The sequence below is a fragment of the Grammomys surdaster genome, unplaced genomic scaffold (genome assembly GCF_004785775.1).
Source record: "Grammomys surdaster isolate TR1022 unplaced genomic scaffold, NIH_TR_1.0 126278, whole genome shotgun sequence".
Taxonomy (NCBI): Eukaryota; Metazoa; Chordata; class Mammalia; order Rodentia; family Muridae; genus Grammomys; species Grammomys surdaster.
Window position 1 is genome coordinate 6,133,951 of NW_021621078.1, and position 18,523 is coordinate 6,152,473.

At 42.2% G+C, this 18,523-nt stretch overlaps 1 protein-coding gene across 2 annotated transcripts in view; it reads left to right on the forward strand.

Annotated features, from left to right (window-relative positions):
- The first annotated feature begins 2,761 nt into the window (after positions 1-2,761).
- Gosr1 (golgi SNAP receptor complex member 1) overlaps positions 2,762-18,523 on the forward strand; it is a 35,365-nt gene continuing 19,603 nt past the window's right edge. The window contains exons 1-6 of one of the 2 annotated variants that reach the window (XM_028759302.1): positions 2,762-2,866; positions 4,915-5,035; positions 10,964-11,051; positions 11,323-11,430; positions 15,119-15,210; positions 17,287-17,361. In XM_028759302.1, the coding sequence (XP_028615135.1) occupies positions 2,836-2,866; positions 4,915-5,035; positions 10,964-11,051; positions 11,323-11,430; positions 15,119-15,210; positions 17,287-17,361 (515 nt within the window). In that variant the 5' untranslated portion in view covers positions 2,762-2,835. The remainder of the gene's footprint in view (positions 2,867-4,914; positions 5,036-10,963; positions 11,052-11,322; positions 11,431-15,118; positions 15,211-17,286; positions 17,362-18,523) is intronic. The other variant, XM_028759303.1, reaches the window with a different exon arrangement.

An 18,523-nucleotide genomic window follows, 5' to 3' on the forward strand; every position in this document is an offset into this window, starting at 1 on the left:
ATGCAGACAGAAGTCATAAGAAACCCAGTGTCAATATTCTGTTGACTCTCCCAAGAAGACACTGTTGGGAAGTCATGGCTTATTTCTGAGCAGTTAAGGGAAGTTGTCTACTGGGGGCTCCCTTCAGGAGCATCTCAAGAAATCTTCAGTTAGATTTCCAGGGATAGCAGTAAATGTGAGACTAAGATGTTAGCCCAATCTGTAAGAGCAATCCTCTGACTCACCAACAAATACCATGGGTTTAATTAATGTGTTATTGCATGCCTATGTTTGTGTGGTATCTGTGTATGTATGCATGTTTGCAAGTGTGTGAGCATACATACATGTGTGTGTGCATGTGCACACTAGAGCTTACTGCCAAGTGTCTTCCTCACTACTCTTCAAAGTCTCTCATTTGAATACAGCTCAGCGATTGAATAGCCTAGCAAGCCAGCTTGCTACAGGCACCTCCTGTCCCTGCCTTCCAAGTGCTTAGAGACTGAACCACCAACTAAAGAACATACACTTCATGTAAGACTTTCCACAAAGTGAAATCATTGTGTTCTGGCTCATCACCGTGGAATATAAATACATTTCATTATTTTCCCAGAAAAATAGCAATAGTCTTGTGGGAAGTACAATTATTTTCAACTGTCACTCAAACATTATTAAAATGATGGCAATGAATAAATTCAAGAATGGAGATAAAATAAAGAGATAAGAGGAATTGTTGCAGAAAATTAAAATGGAAAGCTTCATTTCTCGACAAGATAGACATGTTTGTGTTCTTCCTACTAAGGACAGTGAAAACTTGTGCACCATATGTAGAACAACTAGACGTTGAAAATGGGAAAGATGTCTGAGGCTCAAGACCTCAGGATCCAAAGAACAATGTGCCAGCGAGTTCCCTGGGGATTATTTTGGGTCGTATACACCTACATCTCACCAGATATGCAAAAAGTACAGACAAGAAATATTGTAAGCCAGTGGCTCTCAACCTTCCTGATGCTGCTACCCTTAATAAAGTTTCTTATCTTTTGGTGACCTCCAACCATAAGATTATTTTCATTGCTACTCCATAACTTTAATTTTGCTACTGCTATGAATTTATAGTGAAAAATGTCTGTGTTTTGTGATGGTTTTAGGTGACACCTGTGAAAGAGTCCTTTGACTCCCCAAAGAAGTCCCACTCCACAGGTTGAGAACCATTGTTTACATAGCCCTGGCTATCCTGGAACTCACTGTGTAAACCAGGCCATCCTCAAACTCACAGAAATCCACCTGCCTTTGCCTCCCAAGGGCTGGAATTAAAGGAGCACACTGCCACAACACCCAGCTATAAGCATCGTGTAACCAATGATTTTAAAAAGAGTCTCAGCAGGGAACAGTCTCTACAAAGAAAAGTAGTGAGTGCAAAAGACCTGAAAAATTCAATAATGGAAATAAACTCACTAAGGGGAAATAGAGTTTAAGAACTGCATAGCCAGGGACCTGGGGAGATGGCTCAGTGTCCTGAATGAAGAATGATCTGCAATCGTTGTGCTAGTTTCAAACGAACATGGTTTTTAGGTATACAGCAAACAGAAATGAAAGAGACAGCAAGCAGGAGATAGTAGCCCATGAGAGTGGGACCGTCATCCAGCAGAAAGCAACTAAGGAGACCTGGAGAGCAAAACCCAGCCAGCTGGAGCCTCTCTCGGCTCCAAAATGGGTTCCAGGAAGAATGGCTTCTCTTAGGTGAGACGTCCAATGAGCCATTCCCACCCCCGGCATCTTTATGTCAGGAAGGTCACAGGGAATAATTGGCCTTCCAGATGTGATAAAGGACACAGTGTTTTGATTCAAATACTCTCCTTCTGACCTCATGGACCTGATATTTTTAATCTTTGCTATCCTACGTTTGCTTTCTCAAAAGGCCAGCCAGTCACCCAGCCCATCCTCAGCCAGGGGGTCTTTGGGACACTTTAAGAGAGACAGCTTGGGTATTAACTGTGTATGTGATGAGGGAACGGGGTGACAACCCTATGTCCACAGCCAGCTTCTCAATGAACTTAAACAACACATAACAATTTATTAATAGACTGCATATTATACCCAACCAGTAAATTGCTTGGCATACAAGTATTAGGATGTGAGTTCAGATCCCTAGGACAAACATGAAAAAGCCAGGCGTGGCAACATATGTCTGTAATTCCAGAATTGGGGAGGCAAACTGGGACTTGCTAGCCAGCTAGTCTAACCAAATCAGTGAGCTTCAGGTTGTGGGCACATGGAAGCTGTTAGCTAGACAGAGGACTGAGGCTCTGCTGTAGACATGGGGAAAACATCCAGGGACCTAGCTGGCCTTGAACTACCTATGTAGCTGAGGGTGACCTTGAATTTCTGGTCTTTCTATCCCTACCTTCTGAGTACTAGAATTAAAGGCATATACCACCATGTTCTGTTTATGGAATGCTGGGGATTGAACCCAGACCCTCTTACATACAGGCAAGGCACCTTACCCATTAAGCCACCCCCCAACCTCCACCCCAGCCCCAAGACATCCTACTTAAGGGAGATAAGGGAAGCTGTGTCTCTCCTCTAAGTCACCTGCTGAAAAGAGGAACAATCTGAGATCAGCGAATTGAAGATTGGAGGCACAGAAAGATGTGGTACGAACACCCAGAACAGCTAAACCAACATTTCAAACGTGCTACTTAAAGCTGTAAAATAACGAATTGTCCACCAGGTGGCAGTGTCTGCGGAGGCTCGAGTATCCCATCAGCCTCGGCGCTCGGGGTGGAAGAAGGCGTGGAGGTGACTCTCTGGCCCTCAAGGCCTCTCCTCATCTGTCCCGACTGACGTTGGGCAACAAAGATGGCGGCGGGAACCAGCAATTACTGGGAAGGTGAGGGTGAGGCCTCTGAGTGGGTCCCGCCGGGTGCAGAGGGGACTTAGTGAGGCTGGGTCTTGAGGGAGGCAGCTGAGAGAAGAGCCAAGGCTCAGGAACGGCCATACTTCAGGATGAGGTTGTCCGAGAGGAACCCTGGGCCTGAGAACTTGGGGAAGGATCTGGGGCGGAGTGAACCGGACCTGGGAAGGGGTTGGCACCGGGATGGAGAGGAAGAGGCTCCTGAGGCTCCAGATGGAAGTGTCTGAGAGGGTGGTGAGACTCTCAGGATGGGGCTACGGGGACGAGCTCTTGGGAGGAGAGTGTTGAGCAACAAGATCCAGAGCCCGGAAGACAAGTAGTCAGAACCTTGGAGTTGAGGTCACTGTCAGAAAACTAAAAGTGAGGAGGAACTTGTCAGTGCCGGCCTTGCGGGGAGTTTGAGTAGACCGGCTCATCCTGGACCCTAACTGGCAATTTGAGATTGAGACTTTAATGACAACTGGGTGACAGAATCCTGGACTCCAAGATTTGTTAAAAATGATAGTAAAGGGGTTCCAATGAATGGATTTGTTATTCTTCTCCCGCCAAGAAATCATTCAGTTGTGTTATTTAATTCTTGAAAATCTGGTCCACTCAAGTGAGGTCACACGAAACTTTCCTAGACCACAGTGATCCACAAAGATCAGAAATGGCTCACCTTTTTTCATTTAACTGTTTGCTTATTTAGTTTGTAAACCTATTTCCTCTTTTTGTCCCATGAAGCCCCTGGGAAAATATGGTATTGTCACCATCAACCAGTAGATCTAAGGGACTGAATTTTATGTTCTATCTGTCATGTTTTCAAAGTGCTTTCTACTTAATGTTTTCCATTAGACTATGTGCCTATAGTTTAAAACATGTATTTAAAATGCCCTTTGGAAATACTTGTCGCAGCTAGAATTTCTTTTTAAATGATGTAGAAGTGGCTGCTGGTACCTTTGATAGTCATTAGGCTATTGGTTTTTGAAACACTGTGCTGTAATAATTAGAACAGGCCATTATTGACAATATACCTTTGTGCCAGATGCTTTAAGTATGTATAGAAAAACCAAAGGCTTGAGGTTTTTAAAATAACTGAGTCGTCAGTAAATCTCAAATGCAGTGGGTGGCTGAGCAACATTGGGAGTGGGATTTGGTCTCTGGGTAGATATCCACCATATAATTCCATTTCCTGCCTTTGATTACAAAATATAATGAAACAGTGTCTTGATATTCTTTAGTCCTGAGACACTCTTACATTATTCCTTCCTGTATTACTCCTTTCATTTGAACTCCACCATGAACACACACGCGCACACACACACACTCACACTCATACAGGGGTTTCCAAGTATGGCTTCTTTCATTCAGCCCTTTAGAAACCAAGCTGCTACACCAGTTTATCTGTTTGCTTCTACTTTTAAAACATGCTTTTTAAAAGCCTGTCACAGTTGTATTTTTGTCTTGTTTATAGTGTACTGCTTGTTTTTACTCGAACCCCCAACACGGTTTTTGTAGCAGCAATATTTTTTTTTGTTAATTTGCTTTTTCCTGTGTTTAATTACTAAGGTACTTTACCTGTATGAAAAAAAAATTCCGAACTCCTAACAGAGTTTTGAAACATAAAAAGAAAAATATGTCAAAAAAAAAATGCTGGCTTCTTACAAAGTTAGCTGGTAAACTGACGGGAGGATTAGAAATCATCTCCATTTCTTCATGATTTCTATTCTCTCCTTGTTTCCCTTCAAGTTACAACAGTTGGCTATTGCTGTAAGAGTGTTCTCAGGATGCTATGACACTGGCTGCCCAGCTCTCTGTGAAAAGACAGTGACAGGTTGTATGTCTCCCACAGCCGCCTCCCTCATTGCTCCCATCTGAAGCTCAAATACTTGACCAGTTTACGTTCTTAGACATGCCTCTGGTTTCTGAGTAACTAGATCAGAGATGAATATGTGATCATTTTCATAGCTGGCTTTTTAAAAATAGTCTTATGAGTTTAATAACTACTGATAGACTAATGGTTTACTTTTGTAATTTTCTTAAAGATCTCAGGAAACAAGCTCGACAGCTGGAAAATGAACTTGACCTGAAACTAGTTTCCTTCAGTAAACTGTGTACGAGCTACAGTCACAGCAGCGCCCGGGATGGAGGACGCGATAGGTATAGGTACTGCCAAACTCTCTCGTATGCCTTAAACTATGTGATGCTTTTAAAAGGAAACTGGCATAGAGAACTCTGTGACTTGATCTGCTGCTGAACTGCTGATGTTTTGGTTTCGTTGTCATTATCTTTGTGTGTTTGTCTCTCTGTGTATATGTTTGTGTGTATCTTATTGAAATTCTTCATAATTCTTGAGACAGACATTTATTTGAGGTCTTAGACAAAGATTGTGAGAACTCAGGAAGAGACTTCTAGATTTTAAAAATGAGTTTGTGTCAATAGTAAGTTTCGGAAGCTAGGCTTATACACCTCTGCCAGCACTAGGAGGCCGAGACAGGGGACACAAAATTGTAAATTCCTTCTGGGCTCCATAACAGATCCAAAAAATTTCATTCTCAGTCAGTCTACAGAAATGTCTGGCTTGCCCACATGATTTTTGTTTTGTTTTTGTTTTGTAGGGTTTCTCTGTGTAGCCCTGGCTGTCTGGAACTAACTCACTCTGCAGACCAGGCTGACCTTGAACTCAGAAATCCCCCTGCCTCTGCCTCCCCAGGGCTGGGATTAAAGGGCTGCACCACCACCACCATCTGACTGATATTTTTGTTTTCTAATTTCTGAATGGAACTGTATTCAAGTATGCAAACTTTTTCTGGTGTTTATGTTTTAGAATGAATCTAATGCAGGATCCTCACAATCATGGAAGTTTTTTGTTGTTGTTTTGAGAAACTAGCATATTACAACTCAAGGAAAGGTTATTTTGGAGGGGGGGGTGGCAAGGTTTGAGACAGTGTTTCTCTGTGTAAACAGCCCCTGGCTGTCTTGGAACTTGTTTTGTAGACCAGGCTGGCCTCTAACTCATCAGAGATCTGCCTGCCTCTGCCTCCCTAGTGCTGGGATTAAATGTGTGTGCTGCCACGTCTGTATGAAAGTTTATATTTTTTAAATCTTATGATTACTTAATCACTTGCTTCAAAAAAAATGAGGAAATGTTTGAGGTTCTTAGAAATATAAGGAATAACATCATGAACCCTATTTTGTTAGTGTCTCTTTAAGGAATAATCATTGCAAGCTCAGATGAAGCCCCTGGTAGCGACCACATGCCCCACACTGTCCTTATTTACATAGAAACATCACTATTTTTGTTACAGATGTTGGTATTTCTAGGCAATTTGTAGCATTTTACAAGAACTATTTCGTAGTTTGCCTTTTTTTATTTAACACTGTCTTTGAAGTTCAGCTGTGGGTACATTTGGCTATTGTCTTTATTTGCTACATGTATTAAATAACTTATTAGGATTTAACTATTTGATAGACATTTCTAATTTTTGCTCCTTAATCATAATTTTAATAGCTAATATGATCACTGTATCTCAAGTTCTGTTCTTAAAACTTTGTATAAATGTTGCTATGAACATTTTCACCCAGATTGTACTTATGTATACACCAGCAGTGAGATCGTTGACAGCAGAGTTGTCATTTGTTAATCAACTCTCATTTCTGTATTTTTCAACAGTTAGTGGAGGATGAATATTTTCTAGCTAATACTGATAACAACAGAACTGCGCTTTAACCTCCAGTACTCGCATCCTAAGGCTCCCGTGTTGTTGCGCTTTAACCTCCAGTACTCGCATCCTAAGGCTCCCGTGTTGTTGGCATCCCCACAAATCTCTTTTCACTATTGTAGCCAAAACATTGGTCCTTTTTCATAAGGGCTCGAGGCTTACAAAGTTAGCAGGTACAATATGTTGACTGTGGGACCTAGAAACAAGCTAGCGGCACCCCACGGACCTCAGTGTGAGACTGTGGTTTGCGCGCGTTCATTCACCACGTAAGCAACTTGAGGATCACTTTTGCCTTTGTTTCTTAATGAGTAAGCTTTCTATCCAGAAAGCTTTTTTTTTTGGATTTAAGGTTCGCATTTGTTTTTTCCAGTGAGTATACAATTTTAAAACTCAAATCTGCCAGGAAACATTGTTATAGGATGCTTTTCCTGTACTTTCTGCTTGGATTCCCTTTTAAAGAAACAATGTCTGTGATTTGGGGCTGATTCTGCTTCCCTAGAGAGCCTAGGGTTATGAGGTTGCAGGCTGACATTGGAGTTCCATGTCTGGGAACTGTAATCCCCAGCTCTGGAAAATAAAGATTGACTGTGCATGGTGTCTTAGTTGGGGCTTTACTGCTGTGAGCGGGGCAAGTCTTATAAAAGACAACATTAGTTGGGGCTGGTTTACAGGTCAAGAGGTTCAGTCCATTATCATCAAGGTAGGAGCATGGCAGCAGCATCCAGGCAGGGATGGTGCAGGAGGAGCTGAGAGTTCTACATTTCATCTGAAGGCTGCTAGCAGAACACTGGCTTCCAGGCAGCTAGGATGAGGTCTTAAGCCCACGCCCACAGTGACACACCTACTCGAACAGGGCCACACCTTCTAATAGTGCCATTCTCTGGGCCAAGCATATATAAACCATCACATATGCTCAGTGTTCATTTTGATTTCCAGATTGGAAACATGTCGCATGAATAGAGTCATCGGTGAACAGAACGTTTCTTTTAGAGGTCTTGGGGTTCTTTTCTGTATGCTGAGAGTCAAGGACTATGGATCATCTCATACCTATTAAGTGAACTAAACTCAGCTGAATCCTAGTGTTGTAGAGAATGAGGAGGTTTTGTTTATTTTTTTAAAGATTTATTTGTTTTGGGTAAGTACATTGTCACTGTCTTCAGACACACTAAAAGAGGTTCTATTACAGATGATTGTGAGCTACTATGTAATGGTTACTGGGAATTGAACTCAGGACCTCTGGAAGAACAGTCAGTGTTCTTAACCAGCCCTGAGAATGAGTTTTTTTAAACCATTTTCCTGGACTCCTCTACCGTCCTAAGAATAGTGACTATGGAATATCCAGTAGTAGAGATTGCCATGTTACTCATTCATTCAACAAATACTTAAAGAACAGTAAATACCATTTGCCAGGTACTGGGCATATGTAGATGAAAAGACAAGCAGTTTCCTTCTTGATCTCTACTGGCCCATTGTTGTCTTCAGTGTACCCTGTAGGAGGGTTCAGATCAGCGGCACAGAGAGCTGTTTCGTAGTTGCACATCCTAGGAGATGCCCTCACAACCTTGGCTTAGGAGACAATAAAAAGCTGACCCCAGTCTCTACTTTGATCCCTGTGTGGTCCAAGCTGGACTCAAGCCTGTTACCTTCCTACCGCAGCCTCCCAAGTGCTGGAATTACAGGTATGTACCATCATGCCTGCCTAAGAACTAGATATTTTTATGTCATGTTACGAGGCATAGAAATGGGAATGCTTGAAGAAGAAATAAAGCTTAAGACCCAGTGAAGCATCTAAAACAAGAATCCTTATTAAAGCCCGGCATGGTACATGCCTATAGTCCCACACTGAGGAGAATAGAACAAAAAGACCACAAGTTCCAGGCTAGCTTGGCCTGTGTATACAAAACAAGCCTCTGTCTTTAAGGGAAAAATAAAAAAACTGAGACTGGAGATACAGCTGCTTTTGCAGAGAACCTAGGTTTGATTCTCAGCAACTACATGGACATACTCACAAATGCTTATAATCCAAGTCCAGGGAGTCTAATGCCCTCCAGACTCTTCCAGCTCAAAATACAGTGGTGCACATAAACTCACACAGGCAAGCAAGCATACCCATAAGTAAGTAAGATAAGTATGCTTTAAAAGTTCTTACTAGCTGCTCTTTAGCAGGTTCACTGATTGGTTTCATTATGAAAGTAAGTATTTGAGGGAACAGTGATCGCTAAGGTTCTTTTGATGTTGAGTTGATGATTTAATCTTTGAGTTGCCTCATTAAATGCTGTATAAAGATGAGACATCAGTCTACACTCAGGTTGGAGAGTGATCCATTTTGTTGTGTTGGGAATAACTAATCTGCATTAAGCTGCCTGTGTGATCGTGTATACAGTACGGCTTTCTAAAAGAGGTGTGGTGTTTGAGAAGAGACAAGTGCAACTTTTAGAATTTGCATCTGTCAGACATCTTTCATCTGTGAAAAGCCCGATTTCTGACGGGTATTCTGATATAAAGAGACTTAAATACATTCTTGTAAACTAGTATGAGGCAGATTGTGAGTGGAAGTGGAGCCTGGTGTGAAAGCATGCTGACCTCTGCTGTTAGCCTGGATGCTATCTGCTGATTCCTGAATAACTGCTTATCTAATCAGGTCATTTCAATCTCAGTTTTCTTTTTGATAAGAGTCATTAAAGGAAGAAAGAATTTAAAGGCATAAGAAACCTTGTTTTTGGAGAAAAGATAAAGATTATTTCCTCTTAGGCTCCATAATGTAATCTGTAACCATTTTTTCCCCTTCACTATTATAAAGAGTTTTTTGCTTCTTTTCCATTATTCTTTCAAATTTAGAATTTTAGTTGCTTAGAGTATTCTCTGTCATTTGGAGAGTGGTACACAGCGTTTGGAATGTCTTCATATCATTTATATTTTGTACTGTTTTTTAGTATTTTAGGATGTGTGGGTTTTTTTTTCATTGATTTATGTTTTCATTTTATATCCTGATAGCGGCCTTCCCTCCCTCCTCTCCTCCCAGTCCCACTCTTACAAATCCTTCTCCTCAGTGAAGGGGAAGCCCCCCTTTGGTACCCAACACCCAGGGACATCCAGTTGCAGCGGGACTAAGCTCATCCTCTCTCACTGAGGCCCAACCAGGCAGTTCATTTAGAGGAGAGGGATCCAGTGGCAGGCAACAGTCAGAGACAGCCCCCACTCCAGTTATTAGGGAACCCACATGAGGACCAAGTTACACATTTGCTACAAATGTGTAGGGAACCTAGGGCCATCCTGAGCATGCTCTTTGGCTGGTAGTTCAGTCTCTGTGAGCCCCATTGGCCCAGGTTAATTGACTCTGTGGATCTTCTTGTGGTGTCCTTGACCCCTCCAGCTTGCTCAGTTCTATCCCCCCCTCTTCCACAAGCCTCCCCAAACTCTGATGTTTGGCTGTGGGTCTCTGCATCTGCCTCCGTCTGCTGCTGGATGAAGCCTCTCAGGAGACAGTTGTGCTAGGCTCCTCTGTACAAGCAGAGCTGAGTATCAGTAGTAGTGTCAGAGGTTGGCTGTCTCCCATGGGATAGGTCTTAAGTTGGGACAGTCATTGGTTGGCTGTTCCCTCAACCTCTGCTTCATCTTTATCCTGTGTATCTTGAAGGCAGGATAATTTGGGGTTGAAGGTTTTGGGGATGACTTGATGTCCCCCTCCCTTCACTGGAAGTCCTGCCTGGCTACAGGAGGTAGCCATTTCAGTCTCCATATCCCTCATTGGTAGGAGTCTCTAGGGATCACCCCCAGAGACTTCCAGGAGCTTCCCCATCCCAGGGCTCCAGCTAGTCTTAGAGATGCTCCCCTATCAGTTTCTGTTCTTACTCCCAGTCCTCTCCTGCACCCCCTCTCCCCACCCCTGATCCCATTCCCCTCCTCACTCCCTCTCCCATCCAGTTCCCTCCCTCCATATACCTTCAATGTCTATTTTGTTTCTGCTTCTCAGTGAGACTCACACATCCTCCTTTGGGACCTCCTTGTTAGTTTCTTTGGGTCTGTGGATTGTAGCATGGTTATTCTGTACTTGGTGGCTACTATCCACTTATCAGTGAGTACATACCATGCGTGTCCTTTTGGGTCTGGGTTTCCTCACTGAGGATGGTATTATCTAGTTCAGAACAACTAATAGGAGTTAGTTCTCTCCCCCTACCATGTGGATCCCAGTAACTGAACTCTGGTCACCAGGCTTGGCAGCTTTATCCACTGGGCCATAAAATCATAGTTTTTAAAGAAAGAGAAGGAATGTTTTGGAGTTTATTTGATCTCTTTAAGAAAAATTACCTGACTATTTTAAGGATGTTTTAAAGGGCTAAGTAATGGATTTTTTAATTGAACTTCTCTTTAGTTCTGACACAACACCCCTATTAAATGGATCAAGCCAAGACAGAATGTTTGAGACAATGGCAATTGAAATTGAACAGCTTTTGGCAAGGGTAAGTGCTTTTGGGTAAACAGCTAGTTTGCTGTTTGTTAGATATGGTTCCAAATTATACTGTTTACTGAAAACACCTGTTCATTCACTGTGTGCTCCTCCTCTGACCACGTGAATTTTAATGGCGGCCATCCAAATTGGAACATGTTCTTTGTGGGAATTGCTGGTGACTGGGTCTTGTCTTGTTTACTGTCAGCCAAGAGGACATATAGGCGAATAATTCACTTGAGCTGTGTTTAGTGCTTTTTAAACTATTTCCCTTTTCTTTCTAGCTTACAGGAGTAAACGACAAAATGGCAGAGTACACCCATAGTGCAGGGGTGCCGTCACTGAATGCAGCCCTGATGCACACGCTGCAGCGACACAGAGACATTCTGCAGGTGGTGTATGGGGTGTAATGTCTCCATGCTACTGAGTTGGCTGCAAGAGGAGTAATTAACTGTGGTTAGAGTATCTTTTTAGCAAATATTAAAAGTATAACAAAACAGCATAAATGTAAAGATTTATTAGGTGGTATTAAAGTACAGATGTACAGATTAGAAGGCAAACATTGTTATTACTGAGAAAATTAAACAACCATATGATTTAAGAACTCTTTAAAAATTGGTACCCAATTTTAAATCCTAGCACTCAGGAGTCAGGCAGGCCAGTTTGAGTGAGTTCAAGGCCAATCCAGTCTATAGGATGAGTTCCAGATCAGCTGGGACTGCATAGTGAGACCCTGTCTCAAGATGGTGATGGTGGTGATGGTGATGATGGTGATGATGATATGGTGGTGACAGGAATAGGAGAGATGGCTCCATGGGTCAGAGTGCTTGCTATGAAAGCAATAGGATCTGAGTTCAAATCCCTAGAACCCATATAAAAGCCAGACATGGCCATATGTATCTGCAATCTCAACTTTGTAGGAGATGAAGACAGATAATCCTAAAGACTTGCTGGCCAGCTATCCTAGCCAAAAGTGCAAGCTTTAGATTCATTGAGAGACTTAAAAACTAGGTGGAGAGCAATAGAAGAAGATACCTCTGCACATGTGTGCATAGGAAGCACACAGGCACACACCTAAACAAAGAGGAATGCTTTCCAAAACTATCTTTTATACATACATACCTACATACATTTATGTATGTAAGTATGTATGTATGTATGTATGTAGGTATGTATGTATGTATGTATGTATGTATGTGTATCTGTGTGTCTATGTGTACATGTGGAGGTCAGAGGACACTTTACAGAACTCAGTTCTAGTTTTCCGCTCTGAGTTCTTGGGATTAAACTCAGTTGTCAGGCTTGGCAACAAATGCCTTTACCTGCTGAGCCATCTTTCTGTTCCACAATTGGGAATCGGAGTATGGTGGCACACAGCTGTAACCCCAGCAGTTGCAAAATAGAGGGAAGTGGAGTACCACAAGTTGGAAGTCAACTTGGTGTGTGTAGTGAATTCCAGGCCAGCCAGGGATACATAGTAAACCTCGTCTCGAAGGGTGGTGGGCGGTGAGGGGGACAACAGCAACGATCAGAAGTAGAATTCAGTGGGAGGATTTGTAGTAAGTGCACAAGGCCCCACACTCAGCCCCCAGAAGGTGGCAGAATATACACAGAGCTCTGAGTTCAGTTCCCAATTCTGGTTCAGGCCTAGAATCCCAGAAGACACAAGAAAATCAGAAAGCCGAGACTAGACCATGCTGTTAGACCCTGACTCAGAAAAGAAAAGAACAAAACAAGAAAAGGGTACTTATAACCACCATAGATGTCTGACATTGCTTTGGAGTTTCTCATCAGTACAGTTAATAAAAAACAACAGCAAAACCTGAGATAAATATTTGAAAGGAAGAGGCCAATTTATAACGTGGCATGATAAAATCATGTATGTCTGATACACCAAGAAAATTAAATGATAAAAGTTAGAAACAAACTCAGTAGGATGGTATATATAAAAGCAAGCCATTGTGCTCTGTTATCCCAGTGACCCATTAGGAAATGAATTACATGGGGTGGGGTCAGGACCAGCAGAGAGCGAGCATGAAGGAGGCCCTTGTTCAGTCACTGGCACCAAAAGTGAAACACACCCAGCCAGGTGTGATGGTGTCAACCTGTAATCCCAGTACTTGGGAGGTAGAGACAGGAAGATCAGGAGTTCAAAGCCAGCTTGGGGGATAAATGAAACTACATATATGTATAAAGGAAGAAATAGGAAATTATTTTTCTTTGGGGCAAGCTTTATGCTCTGGCTTTGTAATCCATACTTGTCCCTGACTTTCAATCCCCCTGCCTCAGCCTCCAAATACTGAAGTTCCAAGTGTGTGCCCTCACTCAGCTCTTTGTATTCTTTTTTTTTAAATTTGGTTTTTGAAACAGTTGCCTTTACCATAAACTGGCCTTGAATTCCCAATCCTCTTATTCCACTTTCCAAGTACTGGAATTACAGCTGTACCACCAACTGACTTCCTTTACTTTTTTTAGAATGGCAAGATGATAGCAAAGTTCATTTAAAATCATATAAAATGATCAAGAATAAAGCTTAATATAGCTCTCAAAGTGAAGAAGAGTGTTTAATTTTACCAGATGTTGAAACCTGTTGAAAAGCTAAGATAAGGGGCTAGAGAGGTGGCTCAGCACTGACTGCTCTTCCAGAGATCCTGAGTTCAATTCCCAGCAACCATATGGTGGGTCACAACCATCTGTAATGGGATCCGATGCCTTCTTCTGGTGTGTCTGAAGACAGCTACAGTGTACTCATGTACATAAAATAAATAAATAAATCTTTAAAACAAACAAAAAAGCTGGGATAATTGATAGTTTGTTTCTAGGGGCCAGCTAAGTGGCTTTTGAGTAAAAGCACTTGCTATCAAGCCTTGACAACTTGAGTTCATTCCTTAGGACCACATGGTGGAAGGAGAGAGCTAACTTTACAGCTAACTTTGCTGACTTCCACACATGTACCCCCACACAAACATGCATAAATTGTAAAAATTCTCTAAAGATAAGAGTGTGTGTGTGCATGTTTGTGTGCGTGCATTCATGTGTGTACATATGTGTGTTCATGTGGACATGCATGCATGAACACTCAGGTGCAGGTATGTGTATGTATGGAGGCCAGAGGCCAACCTTTGGTAGTCAGTTGTTCTTAGTTTTTGAGGCAGGGTCTCCCTAGGAACTGAGGCTTGCCAATTTGGCTAGGATGAGCCATAGAGCCAGTGAGCCATGGGGCTCCTCCTGTCTCTGCCTCCTCACTGCTGAGATTACAAGAGTACACTATCATCCCCAGCTGTGTACAAACAGTCCAGCTGCAAACATAGGGTTTTACTGGCAGATTTTCCTCTCTCCCTCCCTCCCTCCCTCCCTCCCTCCTTCTCTCTCTCTCTCTCTCTCTCTCTCTCTCTCTCTCTCTCTCTCTCTTTCTCTCTCTCTCTCTCTCTCTCTCACCTCCTCCTTCCCTTCTTTTTTCCCTCCCCTTTCTCCTTTCCCTCTCCTCCTTCCCTCCCTTTTTTCTCCCCCCCACCACTCCCAAAAACTTAAGTGTAGAAAAAGCATAGGAAAGAAGGAGAGGAAAGAAAATCCATCAAAGTTCCAAATAGAGAGTGGGTGAAATTTATAAATTTCTGAGCATTGAAGAGCTAAGGAAGATCTAATGTCAGAACTACAGCAAAGGACTCAATTGTTTAATATACATAAAATTAATACAAATACGAAAGACAACAGAACTTTCTTAAAAATAGTCTGGGGGTGTAGCTCCGTGGTAGAGCATTTGTTTTGCATTTGTAAAGCCATGGGTTGGATCCTCAGCACTGAGAGGAAGGTGGGGATGTGGGCATGGGTTTGAAAAATAAGCTCTAAGCCTTATTAAATCACACCATTGAGTAGAAAAGTCTCTCCCATTTTTTACCCTAGGCTATTTGAAGTCGTTTCGTCTTAGATTTTTTGTTCTTATAATTCCTGTGTGATAAGGCACGGGGTGGTGGGACACTTCGTGCTCTGAAGTGAAGGCTGATGTGCATGTACAACTACTTTAGAAGGATCAAAGTACATAAATAGTTTGTGTTAAGTCTGGATGTTGATTTATTGCAGGACTATACACATGAATTCCATAAAACCAAAGCAAACTTTATGGCAGTACGGGAAAGGGAGAATCTCATGGGATCAGTACGAAAAGATATTGAGTAAGTTACCTTTCATGTTACCGTTTACAGTGTTTATGTGGATTCAGGCTGTATCTGTGGTTAATTGCAAATTGAGTAGCAAAACCAGGATTTAGACTTTGGGGTTTTTGGTTTTCCATTTCATGTTTCTTTGAAGCTTGCTAACATATGGGCTGACTCTACTTTGCCGTCTCCCAGTCGTCCTATGAGCCTTTGCCAACCTTGACCTTAAGTCCAGCGTAAGCTATTAGCTTCCCTGAAATTCCAAACTATGTTTCTATGGAGGCAGGAGTTTCTAGGTTTAATGTAGAATGAAAGCCTTGCAAGGCTAAGGCCTTCGGCATTTTACAGTGGTCTCAGTCAGAAAGGTTTGTTCTTTCCATCCTTTGCTTGACCGCCCCTCAGGGGCATAGGCTAACATTCCACATAGAGTCTTAGTTTCTACAACTGGCCTTGACTGATGAAGTCCTATAGAGTATATAACCGATGCTGAAGATTTTCTCTCTTGTTTTTTGTTTTCTTGAGGCATTGGTCAGGCTGGCTTTGGCTGTGGCCCTCCTGACTCTGCTTCCTGAGGGCTGAGATGGTAGGTAGCTTCTACCATACCTAGACAGTTTTCCCATTTTGGACCATTTAATGAATGATGCTACCATGATCTGGTTTGTGATAGTTTGTGATACTTATGGTATATCAACTAGGACACGCACTCATCACAAGTGCATGATGTATTATGGTATGTGTTACGTGTGCTCTGAGAAAGCTTCCTAGAGAGCCTCTCTACATAGCATTAGCAGGCCTGAAACCTGCCTTATAGAGCAGACTGGCCTCAGACTCTAATTCCTAAGAGCTGGGAGGAAAAGTGTGTACTACCACGCCTGACCTGCCGTGTGGCAGTGTCGTTGTTTGGAATGTGTAAGCTTCTTTAATTTCTGTACAGCTGCCTTGCAGTCACAATTTGAAGACTGCAGTCAGAACCCACAGAGGGGTTTAGCTCTTCTACAGTTTGTGGAAGCCACCAGAATATAACACTTTAGTTTCTGAAAAACTTCATTCATTAAACCATTGTCTGAGTACCAGCTATGAGCAAGACATTGTGTAGACGGACGGTGTGAAAATGTCAGCTTAGCCTTGAAGGAGTTTACCATCACAGTGCTGGAGGGAAGCTTGTTAATGAGTGAGGCCTAGTTATGCCTAAGTAACAAGGGTTTGCTGACGGCTTTGCTAGTGTATTCTGTACTGTTTTTGCATGTTACACAGTCCTTTTTGTGTATTACCTTTTTGGTTCCACGATACTCTTTTGAAAGAGGCAGCTACCATCAGGTCTTATTTTACAAAAGTAGGTATCGTACACATTGGTACAGTTTGAGAATTAAAAAAAAAATTGTTCTTAAAGACCAGTTGTGGTGGTGCATGCCTTTAACCTCAGCACTCAGGAGGCAGAAGCGAGCAGATTCCTGTGAGTTTGAGACCTGGTATACATAGAGAGTTCCAGGACAGCCAGGGCTACACGGAGAAACCCTGACTCCTAAAAAAGAAAAGAAGGAAAGAAAATGTTCTTAATTCTTATTACTAATGAAAAGCAGGAAAATAAGATTATTGATAGAGGTAAAGAAAGGTCCCCTTTGGTAACTGTAACGTGCTGACAGTGAACATGGAAATCCTGAAGTGTACCAGGACTAAACATTGGGGTTGCAGTGTTCCTCAGACTTTGCTCATGAGTGGCCTGCGCTGCTGTGATGAATAATGTTGGTTCAGTAGCTTCCTGTGCCATGTGCTCATTAGTCTAAAGTTCTACTTCTGCTGGAGAAAATAATATGGAAGGTAATACACACAGGAAAAGGAAGATCCTCTGTTCAGAAGCTTGGGTTAGTTTGGTGAAAAACAGAAAACCCCTAAATCTAAACTGGAGAAACAAAATTCATCCTTTACATCTGTGGTAGTCATTCTCGAGGGAAGTGAAAAGCATTACGTTCTTGTTGTTTACTTAAAACTGTGGAGAACACAGAACTCTCCTCTGCTGTCATTTGGCTTAGTGTCTTAACCTGATGTTGCAGCATCTTCTAAAAATGTTCTTGCCTTTTCTTGCCATTGTTCTAGATCATATAAAAGTGGGTCTGGAGTAAACAACAGGAGAACTGAACTGTTTCTGAAAGAACATGACCACCTTCGGAAGTAAGTACTACCTGCTTTCCTGTGCTTGCTGACTCGTCTACCTATAAAGACATTTGATCACAGTATGGGTCTTGTTCTGAGTGGATTCGGTGGAGATGGATGGCAGCTCATTAGCCATAATTAAAGGATGCCCTTCGAGGATTTTCCTCCTCTCTGCCTGACTTCTCTTTTAGCCAGCATACTGCTGTGCTGCCCTTATTCCTACTGCAAGTTATTAATGGTATCCACAGTAGTAATACTGTGTTTATGTTTGAATGGTCTCTTGCCACTTACCTTATTGAAGAAACTTTATAAAGAGTAAAAAGGCCAAATATCAAGTGCAAAAAAACCAACCAAAACCAAGATTTCAGCAGAAAATGACTGGGTAAAGTATAAGTGTGCTTTAAAACAAGTCCCACGTTCTACTCCATGTCAGTTATTTTTCTCCATGATTTTTTTTCTTGTTTGTATTTTGTGGTAAAATTTAAGGATCAGAGCAGTTGTCTCTGAGCTCAGCTTGCTATGCTAAATAGTCAGTGTTAGGAGTTGGTTTGCTGTTTACTACTGAATGTCACTAATTAGTTATGTATGATAAGCTTAAGGTACTCTTGAATTCATTTGCCTTTAAAGGCCACAACTTTAGATATAAACTGTTAAAATGAAAACATGAGTGACTGGAACAGTAGCTCGGTAGTTAAGAACACTAGCTGCTCTTGCAAGGACCTGGGCTCAATTCCCAGCATCTATATGGCAGCTCACAACATCTGTAACACCAGTCCCAGGGAATCTGATGCCCTCCTCTGGTCTACACAGGCACCAGGCACATGTAGGCAAAACATCCATACACATTAAAATAAAATAAATTCAGGTCTTTTTAGAAGCTGTGATTCTTCTAGTGTCAGAACTAGTTATTTTTACATTCTGTTTTTTGCTTTTATTATTAATCTATGTGTGCATGCATGCGTGTATATAAGAATGTAGAAGCCTGAGGCTGGAAATAATCTTTTCTCTTCTACCTTATTCATTAAGGCAGGGCCTCTCAAGTCCGCGGCTCAACAGTATGGCTAGTCTTTCTGGCCACCTTGCCCTGGGGATCCTTTGTCTCCTCGTACTGAGGCTTGAATTATGGGTGGTCCACTGCACCTTCTTAGTGTTTCCCATGGGCCAGTCTGGTGATCTCGAA